The 24,779-nt window shown below is 44.3% G+C and overlaps 1 protein-coding gene across 3 annotated transcripts in view; it reads left to right on the top strand.

The window, feature by feature from the left end:
* Positions 1-24,779, top strand: part of SPTBN4 (spectrin beta, non-erythrocytic 4) — a 103,360-nt gene that overhangs the window by 55,638 nt on the left and 22,943 nt on the right. For all 3 annotated transcript variants that reach the window (XM_077285567.1, XM_077285568.1, XM_077285569.1), the window contains 2 exons: positions 6,448-6,594; positions 12,587-12,850. In XM_077285567.1, the coding sequence (XP_077141682.1) occupies positions 6,448-6,594; positions 12,587-12,850 (411 nt within the window). The remainder of the gene's footprint in view (positions 1-6,447; positions 6,595-12,586; positions 12,851-24,779) is intronic.

Genomic DNA, 24,779 nt, shown 5'->3' with positions numbered 1-24,779 from the left:
CTGCATGCTCTGCCTACACACTGAGAAAACCTGTGAGTCCTGCATGCTCTGCCTACACACTGAGAAAACCTGTGAGTCCTGCATGCTCTGCCTACACACTGAGAAAACCTGTGAGTCCTGCATGCTCTGCCTACACTTTGAGAAAGCCTGCGAGTCTGTCCTGCTTGCCTGCCCACACACTGAGAAAACCTGAGATCCAGCTTTGTGTCCACTCAAGGTGTGAGCCCGTGAGTCCCTTTCCTCCCACTACCTGTAGAGAAAGAACTTGAATCTGTTCCTTCTTGCCCATATGAATTTATAAGGAAAAGCTGTCAATCACTGGGAATGGGGGGGGGGGGGGGGGCAGCAGGACACACAGACTTTCTCTAGTTCTGGCAGCATTTATGCAGCTTTATACATGAACTTGTCGAATTAAATCCTATAACATTATATATCCCTGAGCTCAGTAGTTTACCCCCTTACCCTTGCTGTTCATCGATAGGGAACCTGAACAGTCTTTGTAAAGGACCATATTTAGGCTGTATGTAAATAGATGCAGTTGTAGTGTGGCGCTCATCATATGATAATCGTCTCAGGTGGCCCTAGACTTATCCTATGCATTGAGTGTCTGCAGTTCTTATCCTTGCAGGATAATCCTAACTTGCTTCTTTCCTAGCACTGGGTGTCAGTAGCAGCTCTAGCTGTTGTAATTCTGATTATCTCGGTCATCTCCGAGACGCCTTATTGCAGCTGACGGGAATTCAGCTCCCTCAGGGGGATTCATCTTCACACAGCGCTCTGATACTTACCTGCCGGGCATCTCCTGCTGCTAGTTAGCATTTCAATGATTTGTTCTCCAGCAAAGAAACACACATCTACACTAATGCAGCCATCTGTAAATCTGCCTATCGCACATGTATCACTTCATTTACCTGTGATGATCATATCATGTGATGTTTTACCATGTTAGATCATCACCGACTTCAGTGGTCTGATGCATAGAGACAGTATTGTGGGATTGTATGTCTCGATTGGAGTCTCGCTTCTGTATATAATATGGGGGGGGGGGGGTGACTGCTACGCCTGATGCATTTTTGGAAAGATTTCAACAAATCCTGAAGGCCCCGTTGACTTTTATTGTGGTTGGTCCAGACTCTTTTGTCCAGAGCCTCCAACTTGGCCTCTTCTGTAACTTTACAGGAGAAAGCCATGGCCAGAAGGACGTTGGTGGCTGAAGGGAAAATGTAGTTTTAAAGAGGATCTGTTGGCATTTAAAAAAATAAAATAAATATATATATATATATATCATTTGAGGAAGAAAGTGGCAGCACTCGCCGATCTTCAAAGCAGGTATATCTTTATTGCGTTAAAATCTTCACGGCTCGGGGGTGCACATACAACGGAGTGTACAAGCTGGAACGACGGCCGTTTCGCGCTTCTCAGGCGCTTCAACGGGAAACCCGTTGAAGCGCCTGAGAAGCGCGAAACGGCCGTCGTTCCAGCTTGTACACTCCGTTGTATGTGCACCCCCGAGCCGTGAAGATTTTAACGCAATAAAGATATACCTGCTTTGAAGATCGGTGAGTGCTGCCACTTTCTTCTTTAAATGATTTACATCAGCATGTCTTCTGGGCTTAGCACCCGAGATCAGCTGGCCAGCATCTGCTGATAGCCGGTGTGTACACGGAGCTTGAAATTGGATGGTGCGGTCAGCTGTTTTCTTACTGAGTGACTAAATAAATATAAATATATATATATATATATATATATATATATATATATATATATATATATATATATATATATATATACACAGAACAGACCAAAAGTTTGGACACACCTTTTCATTTAAAGATTTTTCTGTATTTTCATGACTATGAAAATTGTAAATTCACACTGAAGGCATCAAAACTGTGAATTAATACATGTGGAATTATATACTTAACAAGAAAGTGTGAAAAAACTGAAAATGTGTCTTATATTCTAGGTTCTTCAAAGTAGCCACCTTTTGCTTTGATGACTGCTTTGCACACTCTTGGCATTCTCTTGATGAACTTCAAGAGTTAGTCACCGGAAATGGTTTTCACTTCACAGGTGTGCCCTGTCAGGTTTAATAAGTGGGATTTCTTGCCTTATAAATGGGGCTGGGACCATCAGTTGTGTTGAGCAGAAGTCTGGTGGATACACAGCTGATAGTCCTACTGAATAGACTGTTAGAATTTTTATTATGGCAAGAAAAAAGCAGCTAAGTAAAGAAAAACGAGTGGCCATCATTACTTTAAGAAATGAAGGTCAGTCAGTCCAAAAAATTGGGAAAACTTTGAAAGTGTCCCCCAGTGCAGTGGCAAAAACCATCAAGCGCTACAAAGAAACTGGCTCACATGAGGACTGCCCCAGGAAAGGAAGATCAAGAGTCACCTCTGCTTCTGAGGATAAGTTTATCCGAGTCACCAGCCTCAGAAATCGCAGGTTAACAGCAGCTCAGATTAGAGACCAGGTCAATGTGACACAGAGTTCTAGCAGCAGACACATCTCTACAACAACTGTTAAGAGGAGACTTTGTGCAGCAGGCCTTCATGGTAAAATAGCTGCTAGGAAACCACTGCTAAGGACAGGCAACAAGCAGAAGAGACTTGTTTGGGCTAAAGAACAAAAGGAATTGACATTAGACCAGTGGAAATCTGTGCTTTGGTCTGATGAGTCCAAATTTGAGATCTTTGGTTCCAACCACCGTTTCTTTGTGCAACGCAGAAAAGATGAACGGATGGACTCTACATGCCTGGTTCCCACTGTGAAGCATGGAGGAGGAGGTGTGATGGTGTGGGGGTGCTTTGCTGGTGACACTGTTGGGGATTTATTAAAAAATGAAGGCATAATGAACAAGCATGGCTACCAGAGCATCTTGCAGCGGCATGCTATTCCATCCGGTTTGCGTTTAGTTGGACCATCATTTATTTTTCAACAGGACAATGACCCCAAACACACCTCCAGGCTGTGTAAGGGCTATTTGACCAAGAAGGAGAGTGATGGGGTGCTACGCCAGATGACCTGCCCTCCAGTCACCAGACCTGAACCCAATAGAGATGGTTTGGGGTGAGCTGGACCGCAGAGTGAAGGCAAAAGGGCCAACAAGAGCTAAGCATCTCTGGGAACTCCTTCAAGATGGTTGGAAGACCATTTCCGATGACAACCTCTTGAAGCTCATCAAGAGAATACCAAGAGTGTGCAAAGCAGTCATCAAAGCAAAAGGTGGCTACTTTGAAGAACCTAGAATATAAGACATATTTTCAGTTTTTTCAAACTTTTTTGTTAAGTATATAATTCCACATGTGTTAATTCATAGTTTTGATGCCTTCAGTGTGAATTTACAATTTTCATAGTCATGAAAATACAGAAAAATCTTTAAATGAGAAGGTGTGTCCAAACTTTTGGTCTGTACTGTGTGTATATATATATATATATATACAGTATATATATATATATGCACTAGTTCTTACTCTTATTTTATATCTACTGCAGCCCCGAGTATTTCAGTTTTTGTTGCTTTTTATTTTTAAATCCACCATACTGTTCCAGAGATGTACCGTAAGGCTTTTTCATTTAGTGTTAATTTTTATGTTCTTTACTAAAAGGGGAGTGGCTCACGGGATCCTCTGGGGCATGTCTTTAGGCAGCTCTGCATAATTAACCTGCGAGCCACACCCCTTTGTAAAGACATAAAATTAGCACTAAATTAAAGTTACCATATCTTTGGAACTGTTCACTTTTGACCTGGTGACAGGTCCAATTTAAAGACCCCATACATAGATGAATGTCAGCCTAGTCTGCTGACTTTGGTGAGACCTCCACATGTGAATGAGAGCCTTTCCCGTCAGAGGGAAGAGAAGGATCGGGTAGTTGGAATTTTAACACCCGATCATTTTTGTTTAAGGGGGAGATGAGCCGCTGACACACGGACGCAGGAACGCTTGGCCGACCTGAGCTCTCTGGTGTATATGGAGTCAGGAGGGACAGCTGTCGAATGTGCGACTATTCAGCTGACCTCTATCTCGTTTAGGCCCTGTTCACATGCTGAGGATTTGGCATAAGTTTAGGTGTGGATTTTACAATGAAATCCATGTCAAGTCTTACTACAAGTCACATCCCATTGCATGTGAATGGATCTCTTTCGGGTGCAGTCAGACAGACATAAATTGGGCAGAGATCGGAACACAGTACACGGACTGGTCAGCGGCTCTACTGACCCGAGTCGGGTGACGGCTGCACAGAAATACAAGAAGCGGTCACATTTGGGTCAGGAGAGCGGCCGACCAGTCCATGCACTGCTCTCCGATCTCTGTCCAATTTATACGGCTGTGTGACTGCGCCCTTAATCCCATTTATAAGTTACAGAAAACCTTTTCCACTTTTTAATGGTTTTTTTTTTATGTTTGTGCTGAAAAAAGATGCTACTAGAGAGAGAAATATCACTCCCTACATAGTGTACCGTATGTTGTCGCTAGACTGATACTTGGCAGATTGTAGGGTGATAATCTGCAGTGTATTAAGGTGAAATTTAGCAAAATCTCATCCACATATTGTCTGGGAACAAAAAAAAACTGCAGAAATGTATCAGGAGTGCTGACTGTAAATCCACAGCATGCTGCAGATTTCATCCTTAGGGCGCATTCAGACTCAGAAAAAAAATCTGATCGCAGTGCACGGCCGGCTGGCGGCTCCTCCGATCCGAGCGTGACAGCTGCATAGAAATACACTGCGTTCTGCTCTCGATCTGATTTATATGGCCGTCTGACTGCGCCCTTATGTTAACATCTTGTGTTTTTGCTGCGGTTTTCCCACGTTCTTCTTCTAAAAAGCACAAACTTTTACCATACCAGCAAAGTGAATGAGATTCCTGAAATCTGCTTATTTTTTCCTTGTAAATTTTGAAGCTGTTTCAGATCTGCAGCCTGTCCATTTTTTCAGCGTTATTTGCAGCATTTTTCACCCATTCGTCAAATCTACGTGGAGAAAGCGCATGTAAACAGCACATATTTTGGGCAGCGTTTTTCTTGCCAATGCTGATTTTTGCAGCAGAGAAATCTGCAAATACTCATGTGCACATCGCCTTTTCCAATGTAAACTCTGCAGCCTTTCCTCTGCGAAATTCGTGGAAAAAAAACAAAAAACGATGTGTTGTGTCTTGGCCATTGTGGATTTGAAGCTGCAAAAAATTCCCAGCGTATCTGTCTCGTAGATGAATCCTAAGGCCGGGGCTACGGGGAGAGTCGGAAAAAATCCAAACAATTCTGACTTTTGCCGACTTGCTTGTCGCGCTGGCTGATCAGTGAATCACAGTGCGACCCCCTATTCCCTTGTGATGTCGCAGATAATGTCGGCACGTATATTCTGAAAGCTGAGGACTTTTTCTAGAATATATATATATATATATATATATATATATATATATATATATATATATATACTGTACATATATATATATATACACAGAGGTGCAGACGTGCAGCATTTATTATGGCAGATATGATGTCCAGGCATCGCGGATTGGTGAGTGACGAGTCCGGCTGGAAGAGCACGGATGTGGAGATGGAGGCGCTGCGCTCACAGAGGGATATGCAGAATGAGGTGTAGAGATTGGAGCAGGCAGTCGGGTGCTGGGAGCAGAGGAGAAGGGGTGGAGGGGGAGATGACGCATCACATTCAGGATCCTCCCCCTCCATCCATTCACTGCAGTGGGATCATTCCACCATCCCACCTTGACTGTGGATCGAGGGGGACCTGCTAGCAATGAGCATGTGTCAGGATAGCTGGGGCACCGTGCTCCTTGTCCGGTCCAGCTAACGGATCTGTGCTGTGGATCGAGCTGCCCACCCCTCATAGGGACAGCAAATCTCACTGCACCAAACAGCATCGCAGGACATTATGCACTGACAGCAGCTTCTGCAGCCACACGGCACCATCTCATGCAGCCTCCTGTTTATTCCTTTCCACTCGACTGCTCGCTCTCTGCCCTGCTATTAATCCATCTGCTCTGGCCTGTCATCTCCATCCATACCCTTACCTGTCTCGCCAGACATCCACCCCGCCACCATCTGTCTGATCCCATCTTCATCTCTCACCTGTCGGATAAGGGGGTCCGTCTTCTCTCCTGTCTCTTACGTGCCCGTCTCACACCTGTCTTATTTGCCGTAGATTATGTGATTGCCGTCTCACCTGTCTGTCCCTTTCATTTCTTACCTGTCTCATTACTTTTTGCACCTCTGTCCGGTCTATGTTCCTTGTTTTTGTCTACGTACCTTTTTGCCATCTGTAGATCTATCCTAGTATACCCTGAATGATAAAATGACCGGTGGAGATACTGGGACCCTCACTCCCATCCTTACCTGCACTCACCCCGTTTAGAATAGTCCTTTCCATAAAAGCAAACATGGAAGCCGTCGCTCTCACCCACCTTTATATGTCCCGCAGCTGGATGCTTGGATCAGCGAAAAAACACTGATGGCTCGGGATAACACGCGGGATGTGACTCAGAAACTCCACAAGAAATGGCTGAAGCACCAGGCGTTTATGGCTGAATTGTCTCAGAATAAAGGCTGGCTGGACAAGATCGAAAAGGTAAGTGACGGCTCCTTTGTGGCATTGATAAAAATGTGAGGACCCCTATTTTGCAGAGACCTCGGAGGTGGCAGCCCTTATCTATAATCCTAAAAAGCCATGTTTTTCTTCCTCTTCACTTTCCAGCACATTTTCTATTTGCTTTGATCTAAATATTCAGAATAATCTCAATACCTCGGGGAGCAGTAATGCTGCCGGCACATTGTAGGAATTATGGGGGGGTATATCCTACAAGAAGAGCCAGTGTAAAAGGTATAACATGCGGTGCATTGTGGCTTATCCCGACCCCAGTGGAGGTGGTGGGCACGTGCCCCGGCTGCTGGAAAAAATGCCAACAAGCCACTTTGCTTTGTATTTTTGCCCAGTATTAAGGCTACAAGCTGAACATTGCCTTCCATAAATGAGACCTCAAACACAAGTATTATTCTGTATTTCTTACAGTCTAATCATTAGAAACTTGTATCTAGAGGACCTGATCAGTTGTGTAGTTGCCAGCTGTCAGGGCACGCTGGGAGTTGTAGTTACCCCTCCTCTGGAGAGTTGCTAACCCCAAATTTGATCCAAAATGTGTTTTTCTCTATATTCATGTGGTTTTAGTGGAGAAGGAAGGGATTACTTATAAGGTAGACATGCTTACGTACCAGCCAAGCCATGAACCCAAATGAACCCACCGTGATCCAGTTCTGTGGTTTTTGAGCCAGAAGTTTCTTAAAGCAGACCTTCCACCAAGTAATAAGTGGCCAGCTTCTGCTCTTACTTAATTTCCTCTGCTCCTCCACCAAGCAGCGCGGTGCTCACATGGTAATAATGCAGAGCAGCCTAAAGACACGCCCCTGAGGATCTTGGAAAGCATTATAAAAATTAGCACAAAATAAAAACGCCCATATTTCTGGTACCATATGGCAGATTTAAAAAAACAAGAAAAACAAAAACTAAATACTCAAGGGAGCAGCGGGAATAAAATAAGAACAAAAAATAGACACTAGTGACCAGTCCTCTTTAAGAAATTTTTTAGATCACTTGCTCATTATCAATATGGTCCATGAGGGTGATTAAATTATTGCAGAATTTGGGAGTCCGATAATTCCTGGAATTTTATTGAAATTTTTTTAGTGACCAAAGTAAACTTCCATAAACAGACTCTGGACTTCCAGACTGGACCACTGAATAGTTAACATGGTCATATGCTTGGCCAAATGCTCCTTCATTCAACACGTATTTCTCCCGTGTCCCTCAGTCATGAAGTTGCTCTATTGGCAGCAGATACCTCGGAAAGAAGAAGGATCGGACCTTGTAATTCATCGTGTCCAAACCTTTTCTGTCCTGACTTCATCTGTCGGGAAACCCCCATACATATTAGGCCAGGTTCATACTAAGAACTCTCAGCTGAGGACTACCTTGAGGCTTCTGAAGAAATCCCCAAACCACAGGATTCCGTCAGGAACCATGAGCTTTGTAGAACCTGACAAGAGTCACTGTGGACACTGTCTGGCCCCCTGGCATTATTCATCTCTCTCAGACATGCACAAAAAAAGTGTCAGAGCACTGTACATGTGTGAACCAAACCCTAGATGGTCCACCAGTCTGGCTGAAATCACTGGGATCAGCTAGTTTTAATCCGATGTCTATGGGGGTTCCAAAACATGGCTGTCCGTTCCTGCCTTATATCAACTGAAGACTAGAAAGAGACGATAACCAAATGCCCCCAAACTTATTTTGTTTTTATACTTTTTATATTTCCATGACTTCGGATTCCCATGTATCTACTGATCATGTGGAGGAGAACATAACATCATGGAGGCAACGTCCTGTAAAGGTCGCGTCTATTTATACCCTCGATCCATTTTCTGATAGATCTGGGTTCCAGTTTATGAATTTCTCAGTAACCGGACACGCACTTCCGACATACGTGACATTAGATTTCCTTACATTTTTTTCAGGAGTTATTTGTAGATCCTCTTCTCGGTAACTTCAGTGCTTGGTGTTACTGTACGCAGATTTTATTGTGCGTCTTCTTGCTGGGGATGGATTCAGCATGACACCAAGTGTCAGCCTGATGCCAGCCGTGCCAAGGCTGATTATAGCACTGCATACCCTCCTGGCAAGATATCCTAGAAGATGAAATAACACCGTATACTGGTCACTGGCTTTGAACATAAAGATTTTTCTCTATTTTGCGGAAGCCGTCAGGATTGTTGGATCCGTAGGATGAAGACATGCCAAGATTCCTGTAAACATTTTATTCTGGAGATTAACATATTGCTGCAGTGTCCGTGGGCACCAGTTTATTTCAACATTGCTTTTCAAAATCGGGCTCACAGAGGCCGCCATTATTTATATCTGTGCATCTTGTCCTTATCATAGGTCAACAATACGGCGCTGTATCTGTGTATTGTGTCTGTGACCGGAAACTGATGTTATAACTGTGTGTCTTCTTGTATCGGCATAAAAATAAGCATTTACTACAGGCGTTGTCCCGGATTAGAAAAACAGGTCCAAAGGCTGTCGCTGGTGCATTCGGGTACCTGCAATGCCAGTCACGGCCCAAAACAAGGGTGGCACTGTTTCTTTTTTTCTTATGTGTGAAATGTTTTCTGCAGCCAGGTTGGATTGTATAACGTTAATGAGTAAATAAGTGATTTGCATTTTTCTGCACTTGTGGCAAATTTATGGACGTTGTAGATGATAATGCAACGTTGGCCGTGGCCTCCATTTAAAAAATGTGTAGGTTAATATCAATTAAGAATTTTAGAATTTTGGTTGACGTTGTGCAGACTGTATTTCTTTTAAGTCACTACTAGTACATGACATCAGTCCCAAAAATTACAAATTGCCCTTAAGTAGCACAATCGCCCCTGAGTACTTAGGCTCCGTTTTTGACGTATTCTTCTGTGTCTTTTTTCTTGGCCAAAAAAGTTGTAGCCTGATGTTACGTCCTACAGTTCATTCTGATTTGTGGCTTTTTTGGATCTGCAACTTTTTCCTTTTTCTTTTAAAGACAAAGCATAAGTTATGGCAATTTTTTTTTTTTTTTTTGCCATTATTCGCAAAGATTTCTATGTAAAGTCCTGAGAATAAAGCTAGCAAAAAATGATTGAATTAAAACGGACAGTAAAATGTCATTAAAAATGCATTATGTAAATGTAATACCATTCGAAAAATCCATTTTTTCACGGAGTTTAAAAGCGTGGAAGACGGGTACATTCAGATTGAGGAGTTTTTTTTTTTTTAGGTCCTTGTGGAGAGTGGACCCAGGGTTAGCCAATGTGCTGGTGCTAATGGGTAGTTTTCCACACCAACTTGACCTCGGTAAAAAAAAAGAAAAAAATTGCAGCATTCACTAGACTGATCCAATTTACAGACCAGAGTAGTACATATCAATGCAGGCAGCTCCCGCACCTTTCTGCTATGCGGATAAACTGCACATGGAGCCGGTCATGTCCATAATTTGCGACTGTGACTGATCCGATAAATCCAGCGGTCTCTTTTTCTTTGAAGGGGCGCTTAAAAATTATCTTTAATCTGAGGCGAAACATTGCATTTCTGCTGCAGCGCCACCACTGGAGAAATGAAAGCATTACATGGTGCCTAATGAATGGAGTGTAATTATACTGCGGGGTCTGCCACAGTAAGGTGGTCCGGCAGGTTGCATTCCTCTCCGGATATCAGCAGGTCAGATGTAATGATCTAATTATGCTCCGTTATAGGATCAGCGAAGAGAATAAGATCACGTTGTGTTTAATTCTCATTTCTGTCATATAAAATGGGACTAACATGACCCAGATACGGCGACTTCAGATGTGTTTCACCCATGTGACATATCATAGGCTTCCAGGCATTTCTTGGAGGAGCTTATCTCAGCTTTTACCAGTCAGACACCAATTTGCATTAAATCCGATTATTTTGCCCCCTTTTCTCTGAAGGAAAATAACAAGATGATGAAGTATGGGTGGAATTGAGGGAAGTAGCAGATTGAGATCCTTGTGCTGCATATATTGAGGATGAGTGGTGTGTGGGCAGGAGAGAGCAGAGACGGCTCACCTGACGTAACGCCCCTCATCAGCAAAAGGATGGGAATAAAATGCCAAACTGAAGGTTACCCACCTTATATAAAGCAACGAAAACAACTTGGTCAATTTCAATTAGTAACATAACAAAAAAAAATCCTCTCCGATTCCCCCCAGATCCCTGATCTAAGGTGGTGTCTGTTTACTGGTCCTGTCCCTGACACATAGGAAACATCTATAAATTCCCACTTATTCAATCACTGGCAATTGCAACCATTTCAAAAAAGCAAAAACCAGTGAGCGCCACAACTGGAGGTACGGAAGATCGGGTACAGAGTTTAAAAAAATATATTTTAATTGGAATCTATCAGCAGAAAATGACTGTTCAAACCAAGCCCATGAGGTGCACTCTTGCCGTGGCTGAGCATTTCTGTGCTTCTTCCCATCTGTATCTGTCCTTCTTTGACTGTTCTAAAGCCGGAGCCGTCAATCAAAGAAAGACGGGGCAAAAAATAGATGTAAAACTGCCCTAAACTGCTCAGGGAGCTTGGTTTGAACAGTCATTTAAAAAGGAACATCTGGAACCCGCCTTTATAGGTGTCTATAATAATAATAATCTTTATTTTTATATAGCGCTAACATATTCCGCAGCGCTTTACAGTTTTGCACACATTATCATCGCTGTCCCCGATGGAGCTCACAATCTAAATTCCCTATCAGTATGTCTTTGGAATGTGGGAGGAAACCGGAGAACCCACACAAACACAGGGAGAACATACAAACTCCTTGCAGATGTTGTCCAAAGTGGGATTAGAACCCAGGACTCCAGCGCTGCAAGGCTGCAGTGCTAACCACTGAGCCACTGTGCTGCCTGTCTATAAGCATTAGGTCAAAGCAGAGAGAAACGAGTGGTTTTAGGACCAGATTTTGGGGCACAAAAGAACCGATATTTGTAGTCAGGCTAGAAAAGTATTTCTCCATGGAGGACCCAGCCAGTATGTGCTCATCATATAATGCAACCTTTTCCCTGTGGGAGCACTGCAGAGGAATTGAATACTTGGAACAGAGCATTTGTGATCTAGTAATTTTTTTTTTTTTTTTTTGGGGTGGGGTGGGGTCCTTCTAATGTAGAAAAAAAAAAGGGATAAGTGCTTATCACAAAAATCAGTGGCATTATGTATCAAGGGCTATAGGAAATAAATTGAGCTCCATTGTGTTACAGTTCCTTCTTTTTGTGTTGTGTCAGGGATCTCGGGTCATGAATCCTCTCTGATGTTCACTTTTGACATTTCTTTATGATATACGACAAGATAAATTAAATTGAATTGTCACAACAGTATAATTTTACCCGGACAGATATAAAACATCCTGCCACATGGCTTCTGTGTTGCAGATCCCAATGATGCTGATAGTCTCGGTAAAAAAAGGCCTCGACTTGCGACCAAAATACTGGCCTTCTGGTGCCACTTATTGGAGGTGGCAAGTCAATGCCCAGCCTTAGTTGGCATTACCAGGCCTATAAGTCTACCTATATAATTTAGCAAGTTAATCTAAAAAAAAAAATACCCCCTAGCCCTCTGTCAAAGGCTTTTCACCCAGGGGACCATTACCCTGCTCTGCACTGATGAAGGGCAAACCACTACCAAACCGTTGTCTACATTGTAGATGGGTGTCTCTTCCCTTTTAGAGAAGACTCAGCTTTGGCCAAGTTTTTTAAAATCATCATTTGTGGAGGCTCTTCTAGGGTTCAGACATCGACTTCTAGAATTCCTACATCCATTAGGTAGCAGTAGGCAGCCAGCTTCTTTCTCCCTGGACCAAAGTTTTCAAAAATTCGCAGACCCTTTTAGCAGAGTTCACTTTGTCCACTATAAGTCTCCGCAAGGAGAAACAGTATAGCCTTAAAAAAATAAATAAAAAATTAAAACTGAAAATATGATTGAGAACCATTTCTGAACTATTTCTTTGGTGTCTCATTTGCCCAGGAAGGTCATCAGCTGATCCAAGAAAAGCCAGAGCTGGCCGGTGTGGTAAAGAAGAAGATAGAAGAGATCCGTCAATGTTGGGTGGAGCTTGAATCCAGTACACAAGCCAAAGCTCAGCAGCTCTTCCAGACTAGTAAGGCCGAACTAGTGGTGCAAAACTATTCAGACCTGGGCAAAAGACTTCATAGGCTGGAAGAGCAACTGCAACCTGTGGAACCTGGTTGTGATATTTCAACTGTTAATACGCATCTCAAGAAGCTAGAGGTGAGTCGCTTGTTTTATAGTTTTCCAAAGATCTCCGAGGCTGGACATATAAAGCCATAGGTTGGACTTGGCTACATAAAGACTTAAAATCAGACTTAAATGTTTTCATAACCTTTTTTTAATCACCTTTTCAACCTACACACAGAATAGGAGAACACATATTGCTCAGTGGTGCCCGAAAGCTGGGGACCCTCACCAAACGGCAGAACGGGGCACTTTTAACCCCCGTTGGAATAGAGCAGAAGTGCACATATGCCCAACTGCTGCACCATTTATTCTCTTTAAGGCTGGGTAACTGTACACGTGGCTTTTTCTGGAAGCCCTATAAAGGATGAATGGAGCTGCAATTGGGCAACCAGTGGTCGGCCATTGAACAAAAGAGTCTGAAGATGCACAAAAATGATCAATTTCACACTGTTGAGTCCAAGTTCGCACTGTCAACTTATCAGACAGGAGTAGTAACGCTGCCCCATTGTGTTAACCATTAATGTGATGCTTTGCATTTGATTTCCTGCCGGTTTGTTTGTAATCTATAATCTTTTGCTTTATGATTGTGACTTATTTTGTGTTTGCCAACTCTATCAAGGAGCCGACATTTGGAGTACAATGTGGAGAGATGGCATTGGGCCTGCTCAAATCCTAGGCAGGAAAATAATGTAAGATAATTCTGGTGGTCAATGAATGACCACTAATGGGCAGCAGGAAATTAAAGGATCATTCCCCCTAAAAAAACAAAATATCTCCTATCATGGGATAGGGAGTTAACTTGCTGATCGCTGGGACTTCCCGTGATCCAAAGACAGAGGCTTTAGAACCACAAGACTAGCCAATAACCTGAGTGGTTGCCACGCATGGACATCTCTGCTCCATTTAGGAGGTGGCTGTAGATCTCTGGTTTGGGGTTCTAAAGTCCCAATCTTGGGATCATTGGGGGTCCAAGCAGGGTTAAGAAGTTCTCCTCCGTGTCTGAAGATGCACAAAAACTATCAGCTTCACCCTGGTGAGTCCAAGTTCACACTTGGAGATAAGTTGTTTATTTGGGGAATGACCCTTTAATTCCCTCTATCATTGAGAAATGTTCCCGAAACATTTACGATGGCCAACAGCAGACGATCTGTAAAGTTGGGTTTTTATTTTTTAACATTATTGCTGAACCTACATGTGTTTGGCACGAAATGACAAATTTGGCCGATTATTTGCTATTTTGCACAAGCATTGTTTTTTTTTTTAAACCAATCTGTGATTTTCGCCTGATCGATACTTTGATATGAATGACGCGATTGAGATTGATCAGCCGTAAAATCCTCTGATTTTTACAGTTCTTGCTTTGGCAGGACCACATGTGGATTATGTCTGTTTAATAGGACTAATACTTGTGTATCTGCCCAGCGAAAACCATTTGATGTGTAACTTATTGAAATGATTTGAACTAGAAAAACTGTATTATTAGCAACAAAGATCTCACGTTGCAAATGGAAGCAATTTTGGAGCAGTTGTTACATGGGTTTTTGACAGCTTAAAAAAAGTATATATATATATATATATATATATATATATATATATATATATATATATATATACTAGATGGTGGCCCGATTCTAACGCATCGGGTATTCTAGAATATGTATGTCCACGTAGTATATTGCCCAGCCATGTAGTATATTGCCCAGCCACTTAGTATATTGCCCAGTGACGTAGTATATTGCTCAGTTACATTGTATATTGCCCAGTGACGTAGTATACAGCACAGAGCCACATAGTATATTGCCCAGTTACGTAGTATATTGCCCAGTGACGTAGTATATTGCTCAGTGACGTAGTATACAGCACAGAGCCACGTAGTATATTGCACAGCCCATGTAGTATATTGCCCAGCTACGTAGTATATTGCCCAGCCACGTATGACACAGGATAAAAAAATAAAAAATATGAACGTGACGTCACGGCAGGTCCTTGTCGCGCAGGACTTGTGATGACGTCGCGGTCACATGACCGTGACGTCATGGCAGGTCCTTCTGCCAGACCATCCTTGCCACCGGAACGTTCCGCTTGCATCGCGAGGAGCGGGAAAGGCGGCGTAGGTGAGTATATAATCATTTTTTATTTTTTTAATTATTTTTGACATTAGATGTTTTTACTATTGATGCTGCATAGGCTGCGTCAATAGTAAAAAACTTGGTCACACAGGGTTAATAGCAGCGGTAACGGAGTGCGTTACCCGCGGCATAACGCGGTCCGTTACCGCCGGCATTAACCCTGTGTGAGCGGTGACCGGAGGGGTGTATGCGGGCGCCGGGCAGTGAGTGCGGGGAGTAAGGAGCGGCCATTTTCTTCCGGACTGTGTGCATCGCTGATTGGTCGTGGGCGTTTTGCCACGACCAATCAGCGACTTGGATTCCATGACAGACAGAGGCCGCGACCAATGAATATCCGCGACGGACAGACAGAAAGACGGAAGTGACCCTTAGACAATTATATAGTAGATATATATAATATATATATTGTTTTTAATATTTATTTCCAGCATGGAAAGTTATGCAACTTTGCAAATCACTTTATTTTGATTAGTCTTCAGTTCTGTAAAAAAAAAAGCATTTAAATGGCTCCCAGACCTTTGCTTTTCCACATTCTGTTTGCCTGCTTTAAGCTGTATTGATATGAGAATGTACTCATGTGGAGTACAACTGATGGCAGTGATAGGTCAAGCTCATGTGTCCTCCTCTGAATGTTATAATAAGCAGGACAATCTTCTGCAGCAGTCTACCCCCAGCTGCGGGAGATTGTTTTGATAACACAATACTCGGGCCCCTGTTTTCCTGCCGGTCGTGGTGGAGTCAGGCGCTCTTGACTCTTGAATAGGTGCACGCTTCCTTCATGAATCTGGAGCCCCTGACGAGTGGCAAGCGTCCCACCAGAAATCTTACTCCAGAGACTGGAGTGAAGTTTCTGGTATATGGAACTCACCAACTCGTCATGGATTAGATGAGCCGTGTGTTGCGCCCCAGATCCACCCACTTTGGAGAAACTGGCACAAAAACACCAACATTTTGCAACTTTTTAAAGCTTTTATGACAATTTTTTTTTTGCAAAAGCTTTGGTGAATAGGGCCTTTAGTGTCAGCACCTGAGTCCTTCTCTTTGACTGCCATAATCTGTACTCCAAATGAGTACGTTCTGATATCCCTGCAGCTGAAGGTAAATAGGAGGTGGAAGCCAATTACATGCAATTTTGGTACAGGAATGTAAACAAATTCCCTAATAAAGTGATTTGTAAAGTTTGATAACTTTCCATGCTGGACAAAATTATTTAAAAAAAAAATTAAGTTTAGATAGATGTGGAGAGAAAAAAACTGTGTGAGACAAATTCAAAAAACAGTCTTCACCAACATCCTGAAATAGAGGCATCCACCTTGAGACAGTTGAAAGATGATCATGAAAGCAATCCAGGGCTTTATCCGCCATTCCACCCTTCAATCTAGGCCGAACCTGGATTTTTTCATGGATGCCAGAGGTGTCATATCTTGCATTGTGAATACACTTGTGCCGAGCTCCATGTACAACGCATTTCATTGGAGCAAAGATGATGTTTCGGCTTTCTGCTTGCTCAGTGCCCATCATTCATAAACACCTCATTCTTCCTACAGCATGACGCAGACACCCATGACTGTCCATCTCAACATCACAGTGCAATTTGTGATCCCCGGTACAGTAGATATTGTGTGTGTGGGTATCTTGTACTCTCTCATCCCTATTTTCAAACTGTCCTTTCTTCCGTTTCTGGACCCATAGTCCACTATCACTAGTAAATTTCTACTTTCTTCCACCCTCTGCTGTAAAGCTCCAGATATCCTTCTGTACAAAGGTTTTACTCTCACCAGCATGCATCTCCTTCGATTTTTCTTCTTTAAGACTCTTGCATATTCCTGACTCTTTGTGTACTTACCCGTGTGGACCACTTATTGGTACAGTAAAGGAAATGTGTCCACAGAAAGTGGCAATGTTTAATTCAGGTTCTTATGTTAAATGTATATTTTTTTTACAAGTTCTATATTGCTTTGTTCAAATTTTCATACACTGCTCAAAAAAATAAAGGGAACACTAAAATCCCACAACCTAGATATCATCGAATTAAATATTCCAGTTGAAAATCTTTATTCATTACATAGTGGAATGCGTTGAGAACAATAAGACATAAAAATTATCAATGTAAATCAAAATGAATATCCCATGGAGGTCTGGATTTGGAATGATACTCAACATCAAACTGGAAAATCAGATTACAGGCTGAACTTCAGTGAAATGCCTCAAGACAAGGAAATGATGCTCAGTAGTGTGTGTGGCCTCCACGTACCTTTTTGACCTCCCTACAACACCTGGGCATGCTCCTTGTGGGGTAGCGGATGTTCTCCTGAGGGATTTCCTCCCAGACCTGGATTAAAGCATCAGTCAACTCCTGGACAGTGTGGTGCAACGTGACGTTGGTGGACGGAATAAGACATTATTTCCCAGATGTGCTCAATTAGATTCAGGTCTGGGGAACGGGCGGGCCATTCCATAACATCAATGCCTTCATCATGCAGGTACTGCTGGCACACTTCAGCCACATGAGGCCTAGCATTGTCATGCATCAGAAGGAACCCAGGGTCCAGTGCACCAGCATATGGTCTCACAATGGGTCTGAGGAGCTCATCCTGGTACCTAATGGCAGTCAGGGTATCTCTGGCGAGCACATGGATGGTTGTGTGGCCCTCCAAAGAAATGCTTCCCCACATCATTACTGACCCACTGCCAAACTGGTCATGATGAAGGATGTTGCAGGCAGCAGAACACTCTCCACGGCGTCTCCAGACTCGGTCACGTCTGTGACATGTGCTCAGTGTGAATCAACTATCAGCCATGAAGAGCAGATGGCACCAATGTCAAATCTGCAAATCTTGGTGTTCTCTGGCAAATGCCAATCGCCCTACACAGTGTTGGGCTGTAAGCACAACAACCACTTGTGGACGTCGGGCCTTCATACCACCTTCATGGAGTCTGTTTCTGGCAGTTTGAGCAGACACATGGATGTTAGTGGTCTGCTGGAGGTCATTTTGCAGGGCTCTGTTCCTCTTTGCACAAAGGAGGTAATAGCGGTCCTGCTGCTGAGTTGTTGGCCCCCCTCCACATCTCCTGGTGTACTGGCCTGTCTCCTAGTATCTGCTCCATGCTCTGGACACTGTGCTGACAAACACAGCTAACATTCTTGCCATAGCTCCTATTGATGTGCCATCCTGGATGAGCTGCACTATGTGAGCAACTTCTTTGGGTTGTAGACACCGCCTCATTATACTGTACAGTACCCCTAGGGGTGAGAGCAATGACAAAATGCAAAAGTGACCAGAACAGCCAAAAATAATGAAAACAGAGAAATGATCTGTGGTCACCCCCTTCAGAACCACTCCTTTATAGGGGTTATCTTGCTAATTGCTTATAATTTCTACCTGTTGTCTGCACAACAGCAGTTGAAATGTAATAAAAAATAAGCATTTTCACTATATATACCTGTTTCCTTTATAGCTGCATACCCAAAAGCACCCTTCGCCTTGGTGCACACAGGACTGAGTCCAATAAAGCTACAAAAATAAAATCAACTCTAAGATGGGCTCACAAGGATTATTTGAATGGATATTTGACAATGTAGGAAAGTATAGCTGAAATGGCTTAGTTACCTGTTTCCGTTGTGCAGCAGTAATGATCCGTTCTGCATATTGCTTAGTAAGGATGGTTGCAAAAGATTTTCTTGTCGCACTGTTGTAGCGAAGAGCCCCTCGGGCTGTAAGAACCTGCACTGTATTTGCGGGGAAATCCTGTATGCCTGGACTCACGTGGTGTTAAGAACAAAAGAACCGTGCCGGTATGGTGCGGGCCGGTTACTGCTATACAAACACCTGTCCAAAAAAGCTACCATCTTGCAGGCGTGTGACGTCACTGATACAGTACTCACTAATGCAGTAGTGCATTAGTGATGTCACACGCCTACAAGGAAGTAGCTTTTTTGAGCGGGTGTTGGAATAGCGCTGACCAGCGCTATGCCAGCACAGTTCTTTTTTCCCCATCAACCAAGACGGCACACCTTATAGAGAGGGATCCACCCATTAAGGACAGGAAACTATCTGAAATAAAAGGGTGATACCTCTACCCCGGTATCAGTTGGTTTCCTGTTCTTGATGGGAACATTTGTGCTGGAATCGGCGGTTTCACAGAAGAAGATTTTTATATTTTGTCTCTTATCTAGTCATGTCCCGGAAGAGCAGGCTGTATGCCTGTGGGCCGGCCTTCAGGATACTGGAAGCGCCATCCATGGGTCTAGTGGGGGCTCTAGTGTACGAGCGGGCGGCACAAATATGCTGTGCATGTCTTGGTCCCTCCTCTGTCTCCCCACTCTCAGCCTCCATGGTCTCGGCTCCATGGTCCCCGCTTCCGGGGGAGCAAACCGCTGAAGTCACGGGTGTAATGCATGCTGGCAGCGGGCGTGCCCGAGTAACGTCAGGGAAGGTGCGCCGGAAACAAGGCGGCACCTTAGGTAAACGCCGGTTGGGACGCTTGGGGATTCAGCATGTCCTGGCTTGGGGCGAATTGGAGAGGGGAGGGGTGATTACCAGGCTGGAGGAGGCGGAACCAAGGAGAGCGCAGTGGATCCCCTTTAAAAAAAAAAAAAAAAAAAGGGGAGATAGCCACAGATCATCGCTTGTGTTGAGCTTTCATTCCATCATGGAGGATCAGAGATGACAGCCACAGCAGCCACCACTACCATCACTAGCTCACCATCAGCAGGAGCATCGTAAAGGGGGCAGCCATTCAAGTAGCAGGAGCGGCATCCATCCCAGCCAGAGGAGTGGAAGGTCACAGGACTCCTCGGTATCAGGAGGGATGTCATATGTATCTCTGAACAGCCTCCGAATCCGGTACCCTCAAAGTGACAGCGGGTGGTGAGTGATCTTCATGAATGTCACCATTTTAATAGGCCCATTTTCTTTGTTTAAATCAGTAGGAGCCTAGAAAAGCTAGCACAAATAAGAGGAATAGAGAGTGAGCACTAGCAATGGACTGGCAGAAGACTCTCAGTTCAGACTGAATAGAAAAGACAATCAGGGAAGAGACCCCAGACTTTAAAAAAAAAAAAGGGAAAGAAAAGATCTAGGGAGGTCTCTACTGAGTCAGACAATTCTCCACTATCAGAGGGACAATACCATAGTGAGTCCCCATCCTCCTCCTCATCAGACCAGACCATGCTTTCCAGCAGAAGGCACTGATAGGCTAGTCAGAGCCGTAAGGTCGACAATGGACCTGAAAGAAGAAAAGACATCTAGGTTCCTGAAGGACGTAATATTGGAAGGGTTGGATAAGAGGAAAAGGGGCTTCTTTCCGGTTAATAGTAAAATCCAGGTGCTCATAAAGAGTGGAAAAAAATGGAAAACACTGGTGCCTTGCCCTCATCCTCAGAGGAGATATCCCTTTGAGGAAAAGGACTCTGAGATGTGGGATAAAGTCCCTAGAATTGATGGAGCAATAGGTAAGTCATCAAAGAGGTCGCTCCTACCCTTTGAGGATACCGGGGTGCTCAAGGATGCTAGACAAGAAAGTGGATGGATATCTTAAGCATACCTGGGAGCCAGCAGCCAGGGGTCTGAAACCTGCGATAACTGGAACCTGTACCGCCCGCTGTCTTATAATTTGGCTACAACAAGTAGGAGTAGCTCAAGGACAACACCCCAAGGGAGAAAATCCTGGCCAACATGCCCCTGTTACATAGAGCTGCAGCATTCCTAGAGGACACTTCTGTAGACTCCGTGAGGCTAGCGGCTAGGTCAGCAGGCCTATCTAACACGGCCCAAAAGCCTTATGGCTAAAGGGCTTTCCAGGAGATTTGCAGTCTAAAAATTGACTATGCGCCATTCCATGTGTTGGCCAATTTCTGTTTGGAAATAAATTATACAACATCCTGGAAAAGGCCAGTGACAAAAGGAGGGCTTTCCTGGATTACCTAGTGATACAAGAAAGTCTTCCTTTCAGAGGAAAAGATTTAATAGAGGATGTCCTCTGGGGGAATAAAGGAAGTGGGCTTTTAAGGGCAGAAAGGAGGCTGGATTTATGTTCAGCGGCCCTTGTTCATCTTCCAAAAAGTCCAGGTCAGCAGTAGGGAGAAGGCTTTCCCTCTTTATCCAGGCCTGGGAGAACATCTTCCCCAGTTACTGGGTTTTGAATATTGTAAGAGAGGGTCTGAAGATAGACTTTGTCCGTCTGCCACGTCAAACCTTCATGGTCACCAGAAGGACAACTAGCCGTGGAAGCAGAGATCATGGGTCTTTTAGAAAAACAGGTTCTTTGCGAGATCCCGGAGGAAAAAAAGGGAAGGGGATTTTATTCCCCCCTCTTTTTGATAAAAATAATGAGTGGCTCCCTCAGAACTATCATCAATCTGAGGAACCTCAATCAGTAGATAATAAATCGCTCCTTCAAGATGGAATCTGTGAACAGTTATAAAACTATCACAACTGTTCCATGGTATCACTTTAAAGGATGCGTATTACCACATCTCAATCCATCTGGACCATCAAAGATACTTGAGAGGAACTCTGCAAGTTCATGGAGAAGTCAAAGATCATTATTTCAGAGCTCTTCTATTCGGGTTGTCGGTGCTCAGAGGATCTTAACCAAAATAATATCAGAGGTGGCTGCCTACCTTCGCACTCGGAACACCAGTATCATCACTTATTAACCTGGACAACTTTCGTACAGTGGGAAGATCGGAAGACCACTGTACATCACAGCTGAGAGATGTGAGAATCATCCTAGAGAAGATTAGCTGGATGGTGAACACAAGTCAAGACTAAGACTAGAGAGGATAAGGTCCTTCCTAGGCCTGGTTCTAAATTCCGAACGCGAGACCTGTCTCTTACCTAAGGACAAAATAGTGAACCTGGCCTTGACAGCAATAGATTATCCAAGAATGACCCTAAGGAAAGCAATGTCCCTGTTAGGATTCCCGACATCCTGCATCCCAGCAGTAAGATGGGCCCAGTTCCACATGAGACAGCTTCATTGCGAAATTCTGTCTGCACATAGATTGCTAAGAGGACATTTAGTAGGGAAGGTAGAACTTTCCACCTTAAGGGTCAGAAACTCCCTTTCCCTCTTGGTGGGCAGACAGAGTAAATTTGACATCAGGGGTCCAATGTGTAAGGCTGGTAGACGACATACAACAGATGCGAGCAACTCGGGTTGGGGGGCGTACCTGAGAAATCACATAGTTCAGGGGACCTGGTCATCTCTTGAGAGAAACCAGTCATCAAACCTGAAAGAGTTATGCGCAGTGAAAAGGGCTCTAAGAAGCTTTTTTCCTTTCCTTCTGGGTCACCATGTCCGGGTCATGTCGGATAACCGGGTGACTGTGGCATACATCAACCACCAAGGGGGAACAAGGTCCCACGCCCTAAAGATGGCAGTAAGCAGACTCATCCAGCTGGCAGAACAACACATTTTGTCCCTTACAGCACTGCATATAAAAGAAGTAAAGAATACAAAGACAGACCTCCTGAGCCGCGAAAGGCTGGAACAGGGGGAAAGGACCTTGACAGCTCTCGCATGGGGGCGGCCAAATATAGATCTATTTGCCAACAAACAGACCAGGAAGATGAAAAACGTCTGTTCACTAAACCCAGGGGAAAACCCGTATGCGGTAGATGCCCTTCAGATCCCCTGGTACTTCAAGATCGCCTATGCCTTCCCTCCAATAGCAATGACTCCAACGGTCGTGAGGAAGATCAGAGAGGATCAGGTGAAGGTAGTTCTGATTGCTTCATTCTGGCCAAAAAGACCATGGTTTTCCCTGTTACAGTTGATGTCCGTGTCAGATCCATGGATCCTGCCAGAGATTCCAGATCATCTTACCCAGAGTCCAGTATGCCACTCAAGTGAAGCGAAAAAAAGAAAATGACGAACGACTTCACAGGAGCGCCAAGCTATTGTTAGGGATGGTTCAAACGGAAGATACGCTGCAGCTCCAGCCGGATGCCTTGCAAGAGGATCAAACAGGAAGGGACAAAAAAAAGGTCATAGGAGTGCATGCGAGACCGTAAGTTGATATAAAATCTTCATTTATTAGTTTCCACAACGCATTTCAACGGTACTCTCAAGTGAAGAGCTTCCATCTAGCAGGGTGGAATTTGAAAGGGCAGTACTGAGTCAGAAAGGGTTTTCACCAGGGTCAGTCTCCACCCTGTTAAAAATTAGAAAACCAATAACAACAAGGATTTACGATAGGACGTGGAAAAAAAAATTCTAGAATTTTTAGGGCAGCCTCAAAGTAATAAAGCTCCAGTAGGTTAAATTCTAGAATTCCTGCAGTCAGGTTTGGAGCTAGGATTAGCGACTAGTACCCTCAAGGTGCAGGTCTCGACCTTAGGTGCATTATACAATTGTAATCTTGCCAGAAAAAAGGGGTGTCACGATTCATAAAATCCTGCCGTAGGTCCAGGCCGGTCACAATCCAAAGAATTCCACCATGGAATCTAAATCTGATCCTAGAGGCATTAACTAAAGACCTGTTCGAGCCCCTACAGGAATTGTCAGCTAAATTCCTCAAGCTTAAAACCATTATATTAGTAGCTCTAACTTTGGCCCGCAGGGTGAGCAATATACAGGTCCTATCCAAATGCCCTCCCTATACACAGTTATATGAGGGAGGGTTATACTAAGACCTCACCTGGCTTATCTTACTAAAGGTAGCCGTTAAGTTCCATAGAAGCCAAGAAATGATTTTGCCCTCCTTTTGCAATAACCCTAAGAATCCAGAGGAGGAAAGATTCCATAGGTTAGATGTCAGAAGGACACAGTTACAATATATATCTATGACCAGTCAGTGAAGGAAAGACCAGTCCCTGTTCGTAGCCTTTCAGGGTAGCAGAACAGAATACGGGGTATCCAAAGGTACCATTGCCAGATGGATCAGGGAGGCCATTAGTTTGTCTTAAGGCCCCGTCTCACATAGCGAGATCGCTAGCGAGATCGCTGCTGAGTCACAAGTTTTGTGACGCAACAGCGACCTCCATAGCGATCTCGCTATGTGTGACACGTACCAGCGATCAGGCCCCTGCTGTGAGATCGCTGGTCGTGTAGGAATGGCCTGGACCTTTTTTTGGTCGTTGAGGCCCCGCTGACATCGCTGAATCGGTGTGTGTGACACCGATCCAGCGATGTCTTCACTGGTAACCAGGGTAAACATCGGGTTACTAAGCGCAGGGCCGCGCTTAGTAACCCGATGTTTACCCTGGTTACCAGCGTAAATGTAAAAAAAAACAAACAGTACATACTCGCCTTCTGATGTCCGTCAGGTCCCTTGCCGTCTGCTTCCTGCTCTGACTGAGCCACCGTACAGTGAGAAGTGAGAGCACAGCAGTGACGTCACCGCTGCGCTCTGCTCTCACTGTACGGCGGCTCAGTCAGAGCAGGAAGCAGACGGCAAGGGACCTGGACACCGAAAGGCGAGTATGTAGTGTTTGTTTTTTTTGGTAACCAGGGTAAACATCGGGTTACTAAGCGCGGCCCTGCGCTTAGTAACCCGATGTTTACCCTGGTTACCCGGGTGCTGCAGGGGGACTTCGGCATCGTTGAAGACAGTTTCAACGATGCCGAAGTCGTTCCCCTGATCGTTGGTCGCTGGAGAGAGCGGTCTGTGTGACAGCTCCCCAGCAACCACACAGCGACTTACCAACGATCACGGCCAGGTCATATCGCTGGTCGTGATCGTTGGTAAATCGCTTAGTGAGACGGGGCCTTTACACTGCGAGCTGTGCTCTGGTTCCTGAAGGCATCAAGGCTCGCTAGCTGTGGCTACCTCCTGGGCAGAAAAAGTGGCGGAATCATTTGATCAGATTTGTAAGGCCGCTATC

The sequence above is a fragment of the Ranitomeya variabilis genome, chromosome 2, assembly GCF_051348905.1.
Source record: "Ranitomeya variabilis isolate aRanVar5 chromosome 2, aRanVar5.hap1, whole genome shotgun sequence".
In the NCBI taxonomy this organism is placed as follows: domain Eukaryota; kingdom Metazoa; phylum Chordata; class Amphibia; order Anura; family Dendrobatidae; genus Ranitomeya; species Ranitomeya variabilis.
This window is presented reverse-complemented; position numbering and strand designations above follow the sequence as displayed.